The 18,980-nt window shown below is 35.9% G+C and overlaps 2 protein-coding genes across 5 annotated transcripts; one reads left to right on the forward strand and one right to left on the reverse strand.

Annotated features, from left to right (window-relative positions):
- The first annotated feature begins 1,450 nt into the window (after nt 1-1,450).
- On the forward strand, nt 1,451-8,776 carry LOC148868928 (GDP-mannose transporter GONST2-like). 4 transcript variants are annotated; one of them, XM_088967664.1, is made up of 12 exons: nt 1,604-2,150; nt 2,277-2,330; nt 4,546-4,602; nt 4,713-4,913; nt 5,432-5,633; nt 5,968-6,107; nt 6,321-6,450; nt 6,980-7,078; nt 7,192-7,346; nt 7,496-7,612; nt 8,095-8,192; nt 8,348-8,776. In XM_088967664.1, exons 4-12 carry the CDS (start codon nt 4,717-4,719, stop codon nt 8,389-8,391), a joined length of 1,182 nt encoding a protein of 393 aa, XP_088823790.1. In that variant the 5' UTR covers nt 1,604-2,150; nt 2,277-2,330; nt 4,546-4,602; nt 4,713-4,716; the 3' UTR covers nt 8,392-8,776. The 4 variants fall into 4 exon arrangements, with proteins under 4 accessions (XP_088823788.1, XP_088823790.1, XP_088823789.1 ...); XM_088967662.1 differs by lacking the exon at nt 2,277-2,330 and having other exon boundaries at nt 1,451-2,150; XM_088967663.1 differs by lacking the exon at nt 1,604-2,150 and having other exon boundaries at nt 2,195-2,330.
- A 6,860-nt stretch (nt 8,777-15,636) lies between these two features.
- LOC148868929 (transcription factor MYB119-like) lies at nt 15,637-18,071 on the reverse strand. Its single transcript, XM_088967172.1, has 3 exons — nt 17,611-18,071; nt 17,355-17,481; nt 15,637-16,586 (listed from the first exon to the last, which is right to left on the reverse strand). The coding sequence occupies exons 1-3, from the start codon at nt 18,066-18,068 to the stop codon at nt 15,747-15,749; spliced, it is 1,425 nt and encodes a 474-aa protein (XP_088823298.1). The 5' UTR covers nt 18,069-18,071; the 3' UTR covers nt 15,637-15,746.
- Nucleotides 18,072-18,980: the final 909 nt, after the last annotated feature.

Genomic DNA, 18,980 nt, shown 5'->3' on the forward strand with positions numbered 1-18,980 from the left:
AGTTTTTTATTTTCAAAAGGGTAAAATGGGTTTTTAAAATATTAAAAGGGGTTCATGAAAGGAGAGGAAAAAAATGAGAATATGTTTACCCACAAAGTATATTTAAATCAATTTAAAAAATTCGGGATATGTTTTAAGTTAATTTATGAAAATTCAGAGAAATAAAAATAAAAATAAAAAAAAAGAAAGAAAGAAAGATAAAAAACACCATGCTGCCAAACACAATTCACGTCACTTTGCCTCACGGTGAAATACCAGTTTCACGTTCCAGAAAGAAATCCCAAGTGAGTAATGAAATAATTTGGGTTTCGTGAGGTTATGTAAGGCTATGTTGAGTCTAGACTTAGGTTGTGTTAATAATTTATTGAAGAATGAAAAAAATAAATAAGGTCGATGTCGATCATACAAAAGATTCAACTATATTGGAGTAAGAATTGGATCCTTATGATATACTAGGGGCGTAGGTTCTGGTCAGTTTGTCCAAACTACTACCATAGCTTGGGCTGTCTTGTTTTAAAACCAACGTCAAATCAAAATGTTAATCTACTATTTTCATCTCCCAATTCTCTTGAGGCAACCATTAATTTTCTCCATGCTGCAGTTTGCTGGGAAGAGCAATAAGAGGAGTCAGTACAGTGTAGGGTGAGGGGTGAGGTCTAGGTTTGAGTGTTTGACAAAACCAAAGCCTAAAGTCCTACTACTACATACTAGGAGTAGGGGGGTGGTGGGAGGGGGCTTTTATCATAAAAAAAACCTTGTTATTTCATATCAATGAAAAAGCTTTGTTTTTGTTTTCCTAAGACAAGGAATTTTCGCTAATAATCTAATCTGATCTAATTGCTTACCAAAACGACATTTTTTTTAAATAAAAAAAAAGCTTATAAATGTTTAAAGAGTTAAGACTGATTTATATTTATATATGCCTAAGAGTTGACACCTTACACGGTTATACCCACGTTGCAAGCTTTGAGTTTGAGGGGATTCCATTGTGATTTATAGAGAGTATAATGATCTAATGCATGTCACCGTCCGCCTGCACCTATCTACATGATCTATCTATCCATCCCATACATTTATTTGGAATATCGTATGAGTAAGTAAAATATTCCAGATGAAGCGTATATGCCCCCACAATCCACTCCTGACCCTTGTGGGAGCTTGGATCTCCTACCCACACCGAATTCATTCATTATACACAGCAGTGACATCAAATTCAACCAAACCGAACTCGTACGAGAACTACTTACTGTCTACTACAACGGCTTATTGGAACAGTGTTGGGAGCGTTTGTCGGTCGCAAATCTGAACTGAACTCTCGTATGAGTTCAATACGTCAAAATTAAGATGCGTAAACATACCATAACACAACCATAGATGATAGACTTACCTAGGTAAGGGAAGTGGCACTTCCAGTCCTTAATTTCCTTTCCACTAATCAAACGGTCAGAATGCAAAGCCCATAGATGCGGGAGCGAGACCGTTCACACTGGATGGGGAGCCGTTGAAGAAGGAAGTTATTTAAAACCGAAAAAAGTTGTTTTTATTTGTTTTGCGGGATGTGTCATCGACTCATAGGATCAGTCATCACATTCACATTCTTCCTCCTCCTCCTCCTCTCTCTCTCTCTCTCTCTCTCTCTCTCTCTCTCCTCCTCTTTTGCTCATTTGCAGTTTGTTTGTTTATCACAGATTCACAGCTTTCGAATCGAAACGAAGACGTTCAATTCAATAAAGCAAGCCCAAGCCATGTAAAACACGTTACATAAACCCTACTTTAATGTGTCAACACAGAACTATGGGTTCGAAGCAATTGACTTCTTTTTGGATCTCGGGTAGATTTATTAGCTATAGACCTCCATTGCTCTTTTTCTATTTCTTGGGCGGTCATCTTGATCTTTTCCATCCTGGAATCTCGGTTTCTGTGTCTTCTCTTCATTTCTCTGTCTTTCGGTTTCTTCTATTGCAGACTTCCAACATCATTAACCCTCCCCATTCTCCACTCTCGCCACGTACCTTTCCCCTTTGTTTTTCATTCGCTTTGCGTACTAACTTAAAAAGTTTGAGCTTACCTCACCACTCACGTCGATGGCATGACTCCATTTTCTTTCTTCTTCCCTACTAGGTGTAGGTGTGTTTCATACCTTGCTTAAGGTAAAATTACTGAAAATAAATTCTATTTCTTTCTCTCGATACATTTATTTCAATCAATTAGAACATTTCCGTTTTGTTATATTATTTGATATTCTTGCTGCACTTCGTTGATTCTGAGGACATCAGAATTCAGAAGATCGAAACCGTATTGGAAGATCGAACAGTCTTAAGGCTTTACTGGTTAGGTCTTTTAATATGTAAATCTTCATATTTTCTTCTCCAGTTTTGCTACTTCGATGAATATTTCTGGTTTTCGATGACCGTTTTGTTCCATTGTTTTTTATGCTTTGACGAATTTCTATTTGAGACACATTATGTATGTAATCATTTAATTTCGGTTCACCGAATCGGTGTTCTGTATATTAAATTCACTCCATAACTTGTAAGGGGGCTTTGTTAGTTGCAGTGGCCAATATGGTCAACTAGTAAATTTTGGGTAGAACTAATTGAAGGTGGTTGAAACTAAGGCTATCCTTTTCTGTTGAATGCTTGATCCTTTTTCCATGCATATTAAATGAAGTTATGGTCATTTTTATCTACAAATTTTGCCCGGTTATCTTTAGAGGATTCTTCTTAATGTTGATTATAGACAATATTGTTCTGTCACAATGAAGTTATGATATCTTATAAAAATAATTATGCCTGTTAAATGAATTTGCGTTCATTTTTATCTACAAATCTTGCCCGTGATCTTTTCGAAGATTCTTCTTAATCTTCTTGGCAACACTTTAATTATAGACAATATTGTTCTGTATAGATTTATTTAGTTGGTCAAAGCTGTATTCAGAATGCCAAGGCTTAGGATATCTAAATGCATGAGCTAGCAGGAAACATTCAATGGTTGAGTCTATTTTGCAACAATACCTGTAATCACTTGACTACAGAGGAAGATACCCCATCTGCTAGCAGTAATGTCTCGCATACAGTGGAAGACACCACTCCCCACCCCAGCTTTAGCCAAGCCATTTACCATGCTATTGAATGCCCTCGGAATCCACCTGAAACTGCACTCCAAACTAGCTAAGATTTCCTTGATTTCATTCGAGAAAAAGTTGAATCTCCATGGGCCTGCCTTGCATCCAGCTGAAAAAACTTTTTGAGTCCCCTTCTACAACAACTGAGGGGAGGCGTAGCACAGCAGCAGCCCTGAGACCTGAGACCCAATAACAGCACTTGAATCTCAGCTTCAGCATCATCTTTCTCACCAATAGGACCACTAAAGGCCCAGACCAGATCATTGTTTGATTTAAAAATCCATCCCCCAATACCTGCTTCAGCCTGATGACCAGCTGCTTTTCTACTACTTCCATCAAACTGGAGGACAAACTCAGAGGGAGTCCTGGGAGGAAGCATGGCTCTATTGGCATCAATAAAACATGAGGAACTCAAGACTGAAGCAAGTTCCTGTCCAGATCTCCATATGATATACCTCTAAAAAGCTTATTTTCTAACATCCAAGAGTTTAGTAGAAGGATTCTACATCTTTTTCATCCTTCTCTTTTCCTGTTTCCCCTTATCCATGGAATCAAATGCCTGGTTTAACCACAAGCAGAGGATACAATTTTGGAACAATTGTTAATGAGAAAGCATCACTTTTGCGGTATCAAGGTTTCCAAAATTTTCACAAATATGTACAGCAGTTGATAGGTTTAGGTTAAAAAAAGAAATTGATACTCTACACTGTGAAAGTTAGGACCATTCTTAACTTTTCTACTTCTACTCACTAATTTCCTCGTCTTCTTTTTTTGCATGGATCCTTGTTAATTGCTTTGATAAGAATTTATCAAACTTTAACTGCCTGCTGTGCTTAGTTGTCTTTCCAGTTAGATCAGTTTATCCAAGTATAGAAAGCATTGCAATGTATGTCTTTAAAGCAAAAACGTTAAAAGGAAATGGAAACCTTAAATATGGAAAGGTCTAATAGAAAGTGCAAGGGGAAATTTCTAATCATGCCAAGCCACGTATTCATACATTCCTTTCTCAATCCTGCTGTACAATATCTGATTCCCTTAGATGCTCATGTTAGGAATGCTTTTCATTTTGCTTTTTCAAACAATTTTGTTCTTTATGATTTTTGGGGCTTTGCCTAATTATTTATTTGGAAAAACTTGTGAAAACTTTGATGTAGTAGGTTGATTTTTAAGTGGAGTACATTAATTTTTCTCATACCATTATTCATGCCAGAAAAGTATTTTTTTTTCTTTGGAGGATATGTTGTTGTAGCTATTTATCAACTGTAGGCAGTTGGCTCTGAATTCGATGACAATTGAGTGAACATATTGAAGACATTCACTTTTTCTTTTATGAATATTGAAGACATTCACTTTCACAGTCCCTAAGTTTCTTACTGAAGTAGTGAAATTATTAATCATGACATTTTCATCCTTGGTTCCAGGCTTTATTCCTATTGGTCATAGTGTCAAGATTTTGGACATGTAATTGGTGCTTAAAGGTAAATAACTTGGTTTGATGTTCCTTCTCTTCAAATGTTCCCAAGCAGTTGTATAGGCATAAAATCTGTCGTCATCATTTTAATTCAATAACTGCTTGTTGCATGTGCAGTGCAATGACAGCTGATTTAGAACTGAATGAAGTTGTTTGCCATGATTGCAACCAATCAGCATTTGGACCTTTAAATGGAAAAATAACTTTTGGGGATAGAGATAGTATAGTTTACAAGATATTTGATGGTTTTCTCAAGCATGGGAACAAGTCATTTATCAATATAGCAACAAATGTTGTACGAAGAGCTACCAATAACAGGTAGAACATTTTAATCTTCTTATTAGTTCCAAGTTATTCTATCCCTAGATTACTAAAAATAGAACATATATATCCCTAAGATTGTCTACCAAAGAAGTGCATACTTCTTTTTATTTCTTCATTTTTTCTTTTGCTTTGTTTCGTTAATTTGTTCTTTGGGTTCTTGATATATACCTGATTTTCTTCAGTTCATATAATAGTTGCTTTGTATTATTAATTATTTGTAACTTTAATTTAAGAAATCTGGAGGAAGTTTTTATCAATTGTTAATATTCTCACATAATCTCCTCTTTTATTTTCTTTCCTGTAAAAATGTTAATTTACATTTTCATTAATTTTTTCTCTGGTTCTCAAGGTATTTTTTTTTAAGTATATATGAATTGACTGGTACCTGAATAATTATTTATTAAAACTTCACCCTTCCCAAGACCACATATATAACTCTGTCCAACATTGGGTAATGGGCCCTTTTTACTTGTTAGGAAAACTAAATAATTTCAACTATTCTTGTTTGCTAGAGGAAATCGAGCAATACTTCGCAGTAATGTCAATCTTCAGGTTGATGAAGATGCTAAGTGGGAACATGTAACTGAACGAAGATCTGGACCTCTACTGTCTGGAACAGCATATTGTATTTCATCTTGCAGCATGATATTGCTCAACAAAGTTGTCCTCTCAAGTTATGGTTTCAATGCAGGCATATCACTAATGTTCTATCAGGTATTCTGGGCATGTAATCTTATCTATGAGACAGTTTTTTCCCTTACAAAGAAATGCCATGGTGCCTTGTTTAGAAGTTCCATAACAGTTAGGCACTCTTGCTTTTTGGCCTTTTATTCAGTTCTAATTAGCTGCCAAGTGAAAATGAAAAGAAATACTAGGTTAGAACATGTATACTTAGCACTTCTCTATCCAAATGTTCTTGTTCCTACTGAACTTGTGAAGGTGCTAGAAGTCACCATTCTTCTGGGTGCTCCACAGGGTCTCTTGATTTTTTATTTTTCTGGGTGCTAGAAGATAAGGCATGACACCTTTCTATTGTGCTTGTTTGTAGAATTTAGTCAGCGTTGTGGTTGTTATTGCATTGAGCTTCTTTCAAGCAGTCTCAACTGAAAAGCTGACTTGGAAGCTGATTAAAGTATGGATTCCTGTAAATATAATATTCGTTGGCATGCTTGTGACGGGCATGTATAGGTATGATGCACAGCCATACATTTTACTCTTTTTGTGATCAATATGTATCAGCCTTAGTTTAGTTTTAAGAAAGTTTCCTTAACCATGTAGAAGTAAATTGGAAAGCAATATGTGCTCTTTTACTTCATGATCAAAGTTTTTAGAAATACCAATTTGCTGAATAGCCATCAACCCCTTCACTTATTCTTTGCATTATTATTATATTTTTTTCAGTTTGAAGCACATAAACATTGCAATGGTCACAATCCTGAAGAATGTGACAAATATTTTAACGGCAATTGGAGAATTATATATATTCAGGAAGCGTCAGAATCATAAAGTGTGGATGGCCATGTTCTTAATGGTACATCATGTCTTTTTCCATGAACTGAGTCGCTTATTATTTTGTATCTCTTTGGGATATTTATTTGCTTGCAGATGAAATGTGAAGTCTCCTAATGACTGCACTATTCTTTTCTTTTTGTTAACAGAAATATGACTTTTTTTTTTCAGCAGGCACTTTGTCCATGTCTTTTCCTGTGCAAATTTAGTTACAAAGATTGAGGAGGCTTTGTTTTGCTTCCATGGAAAAATATTAGAATAGGTGGAAAACATAAATTGAGGCATATTTATTAACATTTTGAAAACTTAAAGCATTTTCTTGTCAAGTAATGAACTTCATACCTCATGAAAATGCCATAATGCTCATATTGTTTTGAATTCTTTTTCTGCAAAATGTGCATTTATCTCTACTAGTATGAAATTGGTGGTTTAATAAAAAGCCTTTGTGTATTGTGAGGCTTGTTAACTACTTTCCTTTTCATGCTAATAGATTTGAAATTCTAACTATCATTTTTTAATTGATGGATGCCTTGTTCTCCATGTGTTTGCAGATTATATCTGCTCTGAGTGGTGGAATCACAGACCTCTCTTTTGATGCAGTGGGCTATGCATGGCAAATTATGAATTGCATTCTCACAGCAGGCTACTCAGTATGTGTCTTTTATAATCCCCTGCTTGATTTGTACTTAATTTATCCGGTATGGTTTATCTTTTGTTCTCCCTCAATTTTCGTCTCATGTTCATTACTTATTTTTCTTAATAGCTGACCCTGCGGCGGGTGATGGACACAGCAAAGCAATCAACAAGATCTGGGTCACTCAATGAAGTTTCAATGGTGTTGCTTAACAATGCACTTTCTCTACCTTTTGCCATCTTCTTGATCATTCTCTTTAATGAATGGGAATATGTACATAATGCGTAAGCATATTCTTATTTGCTGAAGCTGCATTGTCCTTTTTGCTTTTTGGAGGGATTTTCCATCTAATTAGTAAATGTGGTCACTGTTTTATGACTTGTGCTTGTTACAACATCGTGCTTTCTCATGTTCCCCTGATTTCCATATGCAGGGACATAATTAGGATTCCAATGTTTTGGTTTGTGGCAACAGTCAGTGGATTGCTTGGACTATCCATTAGCTTTACTTCTATGTGGTTTTTAAATCAAACTGGCCCCACTACTTATAGGTAAGGTGAACCTCAATAGCTTTATAAAATGAACCATAATTCTCAAAATCTGTTCTTAATTTGGCATAACAAGTGTGGCCTAGACAGTTGCAGTGGTATTCAAAGTCAGTCTGATAACATCATTGTCACGGAGACTTTAGCCATTTGACATATCAATCTCAGGCATCTACCTCAAAACATCAACTCACTGCATTAATGTGTCATCCATCTAAATGTGTTCTTAATTTGACATAACAAGTGTGACCTAGACAGTTGTAGTATTATTCAAAGCAAGTGTCTGATAACATCATCACGGGGACTTTAGCCATTTTACAATCAATGTCAAGCATCTACCTCAGAACATCCACTTATATGTCATCCATCTGACCTCTTCATGCTACACAATGCACATGAACATGTATAATCAAAGTAAAGGATTTCTAAACAAAAAAGTAACTCGGTTCAATTTGTGAGATTGTAAACAATTTGTTCATCTTTTGCAGTCTGGTGGGTTCCTTGAACAAGATCCCTATCTCTATCGCTGGTATATATCTGTTCAAAGTTCCACTGAGCCTGCCAAACCTTTTCAGTATACTATTTGGTAATTAGCAGACTTAATGCTATCGACAACTGTTATGCTTTAAGCTTTATCTAGCTTAATGCTATTGTTCATGTTTTGGTTGTTACTAGGTCTGTTCGCAGGAGTTTTCTTTGCCAGGGCTAAAATGTTATTGTTCATGTTTTGGTTGTTACTAGGTCTGTTCGCAGGAGTTTTCTTTGCCAGGGCTAAAATGTCCTGATTGTGGAACCGACTCATCCTGGAAAGAAGCTCATAAAATGCATGTTGCTGCCACTTAGACAGGCAAAAAGGAAAGCCTTGTCTAGTTTTCAAGGACGGACGCAGGAAAAAAGGCAAAATCTGCTAAAATAAGTTGGAGATTCATTTATTTTAGGAAACAGAGATTGGTATTCTAAGATCAGTTAATGAAGCAATAAGAAATAGGCATCAGACATCCATTCGTTTATGATGTCTAAGAATTGCAAGTATCCATATAATTATAATATATAGTTATTATTACTGTTATTTTATGAAAGTGCATCAGTTGTAATTTCACATAATCCTGCAACATTCTTTAACTTATTCAGAAATTTTGAGAGAAGAATAAATAGATGGTTTTATAATAAGATCAGTTTTGGGTAGTTCACTGATAAAAAGCCGTATGCAATGATATGGTTTATCAGTTGAATTTATCTTTGTTCTTGCATCCATTAAATTTTGATTGAACTGCGAAGAAATCTTCATTTATAGAAACTGACTGAACTTAAAATGACTCTGTATACTATATTGTCCGTTGGATTTTGACATGCTAAAATGCAATGGTATGTTTATGTACTGTTCTAATGCTTCTTCCTACTTATCCGGAAGCAGAAGCTAAAAAGCGATTTTTGAAGATCTCAAGTTATCTGAAGCAATCACAACATATTGTGAAGGAGTATGATTAATCAAGATCTCGTAAAGGCATTGCAGCAGGATATCATCTTTTTGTTAAAAGCTTATTATTATTCTTTCCAAAGACTGACTTATAATCTTCTCAGCAGCTGCTTTCTGTGTTGGTTAGGTTCTAGTAGTGTAGTTTGTTAGTTGGTTCTGTAGTGTTCTGTTTCTTTTTCTTGTAGCTGGCGTCTGGTCTAGTTTGTTGCTCTGTTAATGGAAGTGCTATTTATCAAAAAAAAAAAAAAAAGTTTGGTCCTAATGTGTCTCAGTGTCTCTGATTTGGGAGCTGTTGGATAACAGCGAGTGGATGAAATGAATGACTTAATTGTTGTGTTTTAGTGGTTATGTTGAGGTTGTGAGCTTAAAGACTGAAGCTGAAGTTGGGCTGGTTACTATACCTTGGAGTATTTTATTTTATTTTATATGAATGACAAAAAGAAAGAATTCCAAGAGAAATTTTGTAACATAAACTATGAAAGATTTGAAATATAGAGGGAAACCAACATGCAAATGGAACACAAGCATGTGTTTAGGGAGAAGACAACCAAGCTGCTTGGATCATATTTGTTGAGAGGGCTGTTGGGGAAGGGCTACCCCCGGGTTTGTGTAGCCTCCATTCCGTGGAGCAAGGGGTGTGTAGCTTGCTTGTGCCAGTACATCTAATAAGAGAGTACGGATGAAATTTGGCAACCCATCTCCTGCAGCTGATAGTGGGCCGAGGAGAGGGAAATGACCGCCCAAACAAAATAAGGACTGAAATAATGGGATGGAAGCATTGATCACAACAGTTATGGGTTTAGAAAGATGACCCAATCTCTTCCTCGGGTAACTGGTGCTGAAATGAAATTTGTTAAAATCAAAAGACCTTTAATAACAATTAATTCTAATAATATTTTTGAAAGATTACAATTCCATTTATCAAACGATTAATACTAGATCACATGGCATTTACTTTTAGAAATCCTTGGGCTAATAATTCCATTAAATCAAATAAATCTTGGTACATAGTTCTTCCCTTCTCTAACACTATTAATCAGGAAATCAGAGAATTGGGACAATGGGACCATGTTATCATCGGTATGTATGGTGGTGTAAGCATGAGCTGCAGACTGCAGAAATACTACCCAAACATGGTTTGAATCTGACCGAGAGACGGGCGAATTCCCATTTGAAAAACTTTGGCATGGGTAGGTTAAGCGCTTACTGTGAATCTAAATTATAAAGTGGTCGGCCGTGAGGTTTGATAAATCTGAAATCTAAAATCTTAAAAGTTTGAAAGATTTACTTTTGAATTCAATTTGTATTATTTTATATAAAATAATTTATATATTTTTGTTATCAAATTCAAATAATTTATCAATTTGTACTATTAATAAAAATTAATAATATCAATCATTAATAATTAATAATAAATAACTAGTCGCTGATATTAAAATAGTTAAAAAATATTAAAATAATGAACAGTAATAAAAATTAAAATAATAAATAATTAATACAAAAAAATCATAAAAAATAAATTATATTCAATTCAAAATAATAAATAAAAAATTACTGTTATAAGGGCGGTGCAGACCAATTTCTGAGATTCTTTGGGATGCCGTGGGTGGTGAAGAAAACGTTAAGTGATTGTAGTTGCCGGAGACGAAACGGGAGGTGAAGACCATTTTCTTGAGGTGGGGTTCGAAAACGGACGAAGCTTATGTGAACCCCAAGGCTTCGGTGCTTGTCGGAGTAGTCAAGGCACATGAAAACTCCGAAGGAGACAAAGGCCCATTGCCAGAGCAGTCGATGCTGATGTGGGGTTTTCTGCGAACAGTCTACGCAGGTACGGTTTGTCAGGAGGGATTGCAGTTGCTGGAGACAATAAGAAGCCATTGCTGTCGAACACGACGGCATATTCAGACGTGCAGGCAGCGGCCATGAAACCTAGAGCTTCAGACTCACAGCGGTGATCTTCCGAACGCAGGTACGGTTTGCTAGGAGGGATTGCAGTTGGATGTTGGTTATGCTTTGTGAGTCCATATTCAAATGTGCAGGCAACCATGAAACCTAGAGCAATCTTCAGACGTACAGGTGGCGGCCGTGAAACCTAGAGCTTCAGACGCGCAGCGGCGATCTTCCGAATGCGGATACGGTTTGCTGGGGGGATTGCAGTTGGATGTTGGTTATGCTTTGTGAGTCCATATTCAGATGTGTAGGCGGCCATGAAACCTGGAGCAATCTTCAAACGCGTAGCGGAGATCTTCCTTCTCCTTTGCTCGATAGAGAGAGAGAGAAAACACAAATGAACGAGTTTTTTTAGGTTTTGGGGTTAAACAGGGGTAAGTCGTGTCATTTCAAAATTTTTAGAAGGGTATTTTCGACTTTGTGCTAGTTCTGGAGCACGTTAGGAGACGGGCTGCAAGCTTATAATTTCCAATCTACATATCAATTTTCAGAGCAACACCGAATCAGTTTTTAGACACTAGACCTAAAAAGTGTTATCAATTGCCACCTCAATTCTCACCATTGGATCCGAATTTGGAAGGCGAAACCTTGGCGAACAGTCCATGAGGCCCGCGGAGAATGCACATCTGTGCCCCATTGTACATCTCAACTTTGTATTGGGAACATCTCCCATTGATAAGTATGAAAAATGTTTCCAATGCGCACTGAGATGTGCATGTGGGGCGTTTGTATCAAAAATCAAAATGCTTTTAATTTTTATATTTGATTCTATCTATTAGTATTGTTATTGTTAGGGGTGGTGGATTCTAGTTGAGACGGATAATTGTCTATTTGAGCTCGAGCTCGAGCTCGATTTGAGTTGAAGACTTGAGTTCGAGCTTGGCTCGGTTTGTAGCTCACAAGTTCGAGTTCAGCTTGGCTCATGTTTGACTATAAGTCAAGTTTTATTTTTTTAAATTAAAAGTACATGTATAAAATTATTTTTTTATTCTTAAGATAAAAATTAAGAGTTATAAAAATTATTTACTATTATGCGTAAAAAATAAAAATATTATTATTATATATAATACAATTATTTATTATATATATATGTATATATGTATGTACATATATATAATAAAAATTATTTATTTAATACTAGGCTAGCGAGCCTCACGAGTCGAGGTTCACTAGGCTCGAACTTGACTCGATTAGCAAACGAGCCTATATATTATGCTCAAATTCGGCTCAAAGCTTGGTTTAAACCGATCTTCAAGCTCTCGAATAGCTCATGAAAGGCTCGGCTTGTGGCCACCCTTAGTTATTGTCCATGCATGATGCTTGATGATTAGGCGTGTCCATGGTTCAGGACCATTTTTGTAAACCAAACCGGTGGTACCGGTTTTTTCATTTTGCCAAATCGAAACCAAACTGGTACACCGGTTAACTGGTCCGCTGGTTTCGATTTTTGACCTGTTCGGTTTTTTTATTTTTTATATTTATAATATATATTATATAAATATATGTATAATATTATATTATAAATATTTTAAAAGTATATAATATATTTGTAAATAGATCATTATAAATATAATATAAGTATATATTTATACATAATGAATATATATTTATATAAAATTCATAGAAAATATGTGACATATATTAAAAATATATATAAAATATACATATAAATATATATACCAGTCGGTTCGGTTAACCATCGATTTTTTATAGGTTAACCGAAAACCGAACCGATCCTTTAGTTTTTCAAAAATTTCAAACCGAAACTGAACCAATTGATTCGATTAACTGCATTTTGCATTTCAATTTTCTCGGTTTGGTTCGATTTTTCATGGACACCCCTATTGATGATGGCTTTGGGATTCGAGTTATTAATTTGTTCAAAATTGGAAATTCAATCATTCAAATTACCCAACGATTTTCCTGGTGGGTCTACGCAATGGGAAAAATGTAACAATGCTTCCAATCCAATCAAAGCAAAGATGCGATGCAAAGGAGCATACATGGATAATGGGATCAGCTTCAGTTAGTGCAAGACCCATTCAAACAGCCTTGCATTGGGAACATCTACGTACTTCTATGTTTTGGGGGAGATATTTCCAATGCAAGGCTATAAAGGTTGTTGGCAAGGACCTTGCGTTGACTGAATCCGATTTCATGGATAGCCAACCCTACATCCTCGTATCTATCATATATGTGTTTTCTTTATCATAAACATTTAGATGGTGTTTGGATGCGTGGGTGTTTTTTGGGATCAATTTTCAAAAAAAAAATGTCCATGCTTGCTAGACCTGTTTTTCATAAAAAATGCCTTGATATGTTTGGGAGTGTTTCTACCATGTAGGCGGTGAGCAACACTATGTTGTTTGGTAAGGTGATTTTCATCATCATTTTTCTACCACGTATTTTCCATATCAGCCAACCGTTGGGCAACAATTCAACGAAGCATGAAACACCAAGTTTGACATTTCATGCAACAATTGGGTCCCAATTTACGAGGCATGCCTATTTTTTAGCGTTTTTTCAAAAAATGTTTGAACCAAACAATTATGTATGTGGGTGTTTGTTGAATCACCTACGTGGATCCAACATGGCACCGTTTTTCAGAAAAACGGCCACGCTTCCAAACATCCTTTGTGTATTTTTGCCTCTACAAACACCTAATTCACTCTTTTTATAGTATTTTATAGGGCAATTTCCCGATTAGTACCCTATACTTTGGGCCTAGTGCAACTTTTGTTCCTGAACTTTAAAACGTGACAATTCAGTATCTGGACTTTCAAAACGTGTCAATTTAGTACCTACTATTAACTAGCTCGTTAACCAGCCGTTAAGTGGCATTTGAAAAGACATAAATGCCCTTCGAGTGTCACCTAATTTTCTTTATCAACCATCCAAACGTTGATAAAAATAAACAGTCCCAAATCCTTGCATCTTCTATTCAAGAAAGTTAGGATCACGTCTCAATAGGCATTCCGGTGACACCAACTTTCTTGAATAGAAGAGGCAAGGATTTGGGACTGTTTATTTTTATCAACGTTTGGATGGTTGATAAAGAAAATTAGGTGACACTCGAAGGGCATTTATGTCTTTTCAAATGCCACTTAACGGCTGGTTAATGAGCTAGTTAATAGTAGGTACTAAATTGACACGTTTTGAAAGTCCAGATACTGAATTGTCACGTTTTAAAGTTCAGGAACAAAAGTTGCACTAGGCCCAAAGTATAGGGTACTAATCGGGAAGTTGCCCTATTTTATAGGGTCATTTACTAGAACACCCCATATAGTTTCACAAATTTACTTAAACCTACCATATAATTTGCATTTTATTAAAACATCCCTTATAGTTTACAAACTATTTACATAATCGACCTTTCATTAAGAACTATTTATCTTACCATCTGAAAATTTTAACACAATCACCTGAAGTAACTAGAAAATGTTTAAGGGCAAGAACCCATGGTTGTTTATTCCAAAAGTACCCCTAAACCGAGTGAAAAATGTTCAAGGGTATGGATCCATGGTTTATTATTCCAAAAGTACCCCTAACACTTTTTGTATAGAAAATAAAATTGACTAAATAGAGTAAAATAGAGTGGTTGTTTGTGTTTTACTAGGAGCAAAAAAGATATTTTTGTTTTTATTTTCTTTTGATTAAATTTATTTGAATGGATATTAGGGTTAAAATTGTCATTTTCTATTTTATCTAATGGAAGATCGATTAAGTAAATTGATCACAAACTGTAGAGGATGTTTTAGTAAAACACAAACTATAAGGTATGTTTTAATAAATTAATGAAATTATAGGGGTGTTTTAATAAATAACCCTATTTTATATTTATATACATTTATTATTTGTTTCATATGTATTAATTAAAAATTATAAACTTTTCAAAACTTGTGTTAACTTCTTATTCATTTTAAGCAGAATAAGATGGACTGGAATTAAATTTGAATCCGAACCAAAATCTGATGTATCAGATTTGGATCCACGATCGGATGTGAATGTGATTGGATCCCATCCGAATTCATTTATAGCCCTAAATGGAAGCATTAGAATTATAATTATGTCCTTGTTATTATGAATATATACAGTTAATACCATTATATTATTCTCTCTTCAAATGCCCAATATGTCATCTCACTTCATTGCGCCAATTATTTCACAGGGCACAAGCCATGTGAGTGCCACAAAAAAAAAAGTGGGCTCTTCTGGCCCGGCCCGGCTCACAATATGCCTATAGCCTTCGTCTCAAAAGATAATATATATATATATATATATATATATATATATTTGAAAATCTATGATCTATGATTTCAGAAAGACATGACACGGAAAAAGCTTTAATTAGTACCAAAAAAAAAAAAAGAAAGCTTTAATTAATCAAAACCTACTCATAAATTTTGATAAATGCATTATGTCAACTTTTGTTCGAGACAAAGCATTTGTCAGAAAATACAGGGATGTTTAAGTAAGTTTCTGAGTTTCTCGTCAAAGCTAGAGAGATGACTGCAGTACAACTCGACATTTAAGTATTTGTCAGAAACGCTTACTACAGAACAGAGAACCACGCTTTCTGTTCGGTCAATAATCCTACACGAGAATCACATTTCTGCGAAGATCAAACTTCAATCAATCTATAGAACAGTTATGAGACCTCCAAGTTGAGAAAAGAGTTTCCAGTAGATTCATATTCGGGACACAACGCTGCCGCTACGTATTGCTTTGAGAGAACCGAGAAGAAGAAACCATCTCTATTAAGTCCATCTCTTTCTTAACATTTAAACAAGACTGTTCCATCTCCATCAGCAGGTCGATTTCTGGATTGTCAGAGAAGTAGTTCTGATCACTTGTGGAAGATGATGGAGTTGATCCATTCAGGAGACAAGCGATGTAAACATCTGAATACAGATGTGATGATGGGTTGGTGACTTCTCTTGGGATGTCATCAACATTATGATGCATGTTTGTGATTGGGACGGTAGAGGCGGAGAAACCACATTCATCCGTCTCAGCAAAGGGCAGAAGCTCATCATCAGATGACATATGTTTTTGAAGATTCCAACCATCAAACGTATCCCCTTCTGTAGAGACCACAACCGTACTATAATCAGATGGTTGTTGATAAATGCTCTCCAAGAATTCTGTTACGAAGAGCAATTCCTCGTCATATGAGCGGGCAGAATCATCTCTTTGTGTTGAGTGATCAGGTGATGGTGGGTCTGGAAGTGTGACAGCATTGAATTGTCTTGATGGGTTTGTGGAGAGAGTGGAGCTAGTGAGGGGGGATGGATTGACAATGGTGGAGTTTTCTTTCATGCTCTTTCTTCTGATGTACTCTTGCAGTATAGATGACTGAGATTTTTCTCCTTGGTTTGCTGCTTTATTGATCTTTCTCCTTGAATTCTGCCTTCTTTTGGTGGCGTTCCAGTGGTTCTTTATTGCATTTTCGGTTCTTCCAGGGATTCTCTTTGTAATCTCTGCCCACTTGTTCCCTATCTTCTCATGAGCTTCAACCAACAGTTTCTCTTCTTCTTCACTCCATGTATCCTTCTACAACAAAGTTACCCAAGAAAATTTGAGACAATAGCAAGCATAAAGCATTAATTATAAGTGGAAAGAAAAAATCAATCATAAAGCATGGTTGAATCTTGAATGCATCATAAATTGGTATATGGGATGCAAAAATAATTATCAAGTATTGATGAAGTTTTGTGCTTTTGTCCAAAGAAAATTCCAAGTAAGAAATCTTAATTTATAACGTAATATAGGATGCTTTTTAGGAAAAGTTCTCCCTGTGTCACATGAAAATGAAGGCTAGCTGAACAACAACAAGCCATGAAGAAGGAACGTGATAGGAAAATAACAAAGGCTAAGTAAGGAATTCTGAGGTTTGGTATAGAAGAATCCGCAACTGAAAACCGACTTCTGGGATGTTACGACAACATATAATTTATTCTATACGGAAACATTTAATCAGTAAACAAGACAAACAAATGAAGTTCCCCTTTTTGCCTTGTTAATTAAACCAGCAAAAAGCAACAATAAAATAATAATAACAGACTAACTGAAAGGCATAAGTTTGTACATAAAGGCATCAATTTTTGTCCCAAAGTGCACAATCTATGTTATGTGTACAAGACCGGAATTCATGAAGAATTTCAGATACAGAAAACTCAGATTCAGAAAGGCCTAAAGTAGAGACTTCTTCATCGAGACATCATGACCGGTGCAAATAAAGAAAGAAGCAGAACATGCGGACAAGAGAATTAAAGTGAATAAGCTGATCGAAGAAAAATAACGGAGAAGAGGAGAAGAAACCTTGATATCTGGGCGTAGATGATTATGCCATCGCTCTCGACACTGCTTCCCAGCCCGACCGACCAACTTCTGAGCAATCAGAGCCCATTTTTTAACACCATATTGCTTCACTAGTCTGATTAATAATCTTCAGAACATGAAAAAAAGAAAAAGAAAAAGAAAACATCAAAACATCAAAACCATATATAATCAAGTAAAAATTTTATAAGAAGGAACAAAGCAAACAATGTCCTCTGGAAGTCTCCGATATCATCACCTGTCTTCTTCATCTGTCCACTGTCCTTTAATTAAATTAGCAGAAGAGCCACCTTTCACTCTCTTTCCCATACATGTTGCGTTTTTCTCTCCCAGTTTCATCTCCTCTCTTACACCCTCACTGCGATTCCTATCAGGCCTATAATTAACTGAATCTCCTTCTGCAAAAAGTCCATCAATGAAGCTCATATCTTGAGTGCTGCTAGGTAATAAAACCCCGCTCGAGTAACCATCGTCGGCTGCTCTTGCTCCACCTCCACTTGGACTTGGGGACGAAAAACTACTAAACCCATTTGCAGAGATAACCGTGTCTCGCTTTATCTTGTTTATCTCGGTGTGTTTCGGAAATAAGTCGCTTGGGCTCCATAGAAATCTGTCTATGGCAGTTAATGGCGGAAGTGGTCGTAGCAAATGAGGCTTCTTCTCTAAGAGTCCATAGCCGAAACCACCCCCTTCCATGATGACAGCTTGAAGAAAATTAAAAATCTATGCATATATAGATAGATGAAAGGGTGGTTGTTTAAGCTTAAATTGGTGCTCCCCTCATTCCACGCATGTTTCCACATCATCTCAATGTGGAGACATGTGTGAAAAGCAATTACGGATTTTGCTAAAAATAAAAAAGGAAGAAAGAAAAACAAAGCCTCAAGGCCAACTGGCCAAGGGGCCGTTTGATAACAGCTGAGGATACTGAACTGAAAAGCTTATTGTTTTGGCTTTTAGTGAATGATTTTTTGAGGAGGTTGTGACTTGTGAGTTACTTAATGGCTGAAACTGAAGTTGTAGATCACCGTATCCTTGAAATTTTTCTTATTTAATTATTTTAGCAATCAAAAGACAAAGCAACAATTCTGTCAATTAAGCAACTTCAGCCGTTACCAAACGGCCCCATCATAACAATATTTTAAAGTATCCTCTTCTCCTCATGATTCGTCCTTTATTACCTATAATTTCATAATTATGTCTTTAAATTGTTATATTTCTCTCTCTAGTAGTCTCAATGTGGTTATTCCCCTTTAAAAGAATGCTCCTTTCCCCTTCAAATTCTCTCCTAAATTTTCTCCTTTCTCACGTTTTTCTCTCCATTAACACCAAAAAAAATGCTCCTCCATTCACATTCCCTGTGTATCCCTAACTTTTCAATTCTTCCCAATAGGTAAAAACCACAAACACTAGCACCTTCTTCATATTGAAGAAATAAAGCACTCCCCATTACTTTCTTTCACTTTTAAAGTTCCACCTAAATGGATCCAGGGTTACCATGAATCCATTCCACTCATAAACAACCATTTCAGCTCTCCGTTGGATTTGGATCCATATTGTTAGGGAAGCAAAGAGATCATCAGATCGAATTTGAATAGGGTTATATTC

The sequence above is a fragment of the Nelumbo lutea genome, chromosome 2, assembly GCF_056320005.1.
Source record: "Nelumbo lutea isolate HS-2025 chromosome 2, American lotus-T2T, whole genome shotgun sequence".
NCBI lineage: Eukaryota > Viridiplantae > Streptophyta > Magnoliopsida > Proteales > Nelumbonaceae > Nelumbo > Nelumbo lutea.

Excerpts from the sequence above, each read along its gene's own strand:
- LOC148868928 (XM_088967662.1), top strand. The coding sequence starts at position 4,717 with ATGACAGCTGATTTAGAACTGAATGAAGTTGTTTGCCATGATTGCAAC. Across the intron at positions 4,914-5,431 it reads CGAAGAGCTACCAATAACAG|AGGAAATCGAGCAATACTTC; the intron begins GTAGAACATTTT and ends CTTGTTTGCTAG. Across the intron at positions 6,108-6,320 it reads CTTGTGACGGGCATGTATAG|TTTGAAGCACATAAACATTG; the intron begins GTATGATGCACA and ends TATTTTTTTCAG.
- LOC148868929 (XM_088967172.1), bottom strand. The coding sequence starts at position 18,068 with ATGGAAGGGGGTGGTTTCGGCTATGGACTCTTAGAGAAGAAGCCTCAT. Across the intron at positions 17,482-17,610 it reads TGGACAGATGAAGAAGACAG|ATTATTAATCAGACTAGTGA; the intron begins GTGATGATATCG and ends CATGTTCTGAAG. Across the intron at positions 16,587-17,354 it reads ATCTACGCCCAGATATCAAG|AAGGATACATGGAGTGAAGA; the intron begins GTTTCTTCTCCT and ends ACTTTGTTGTAG.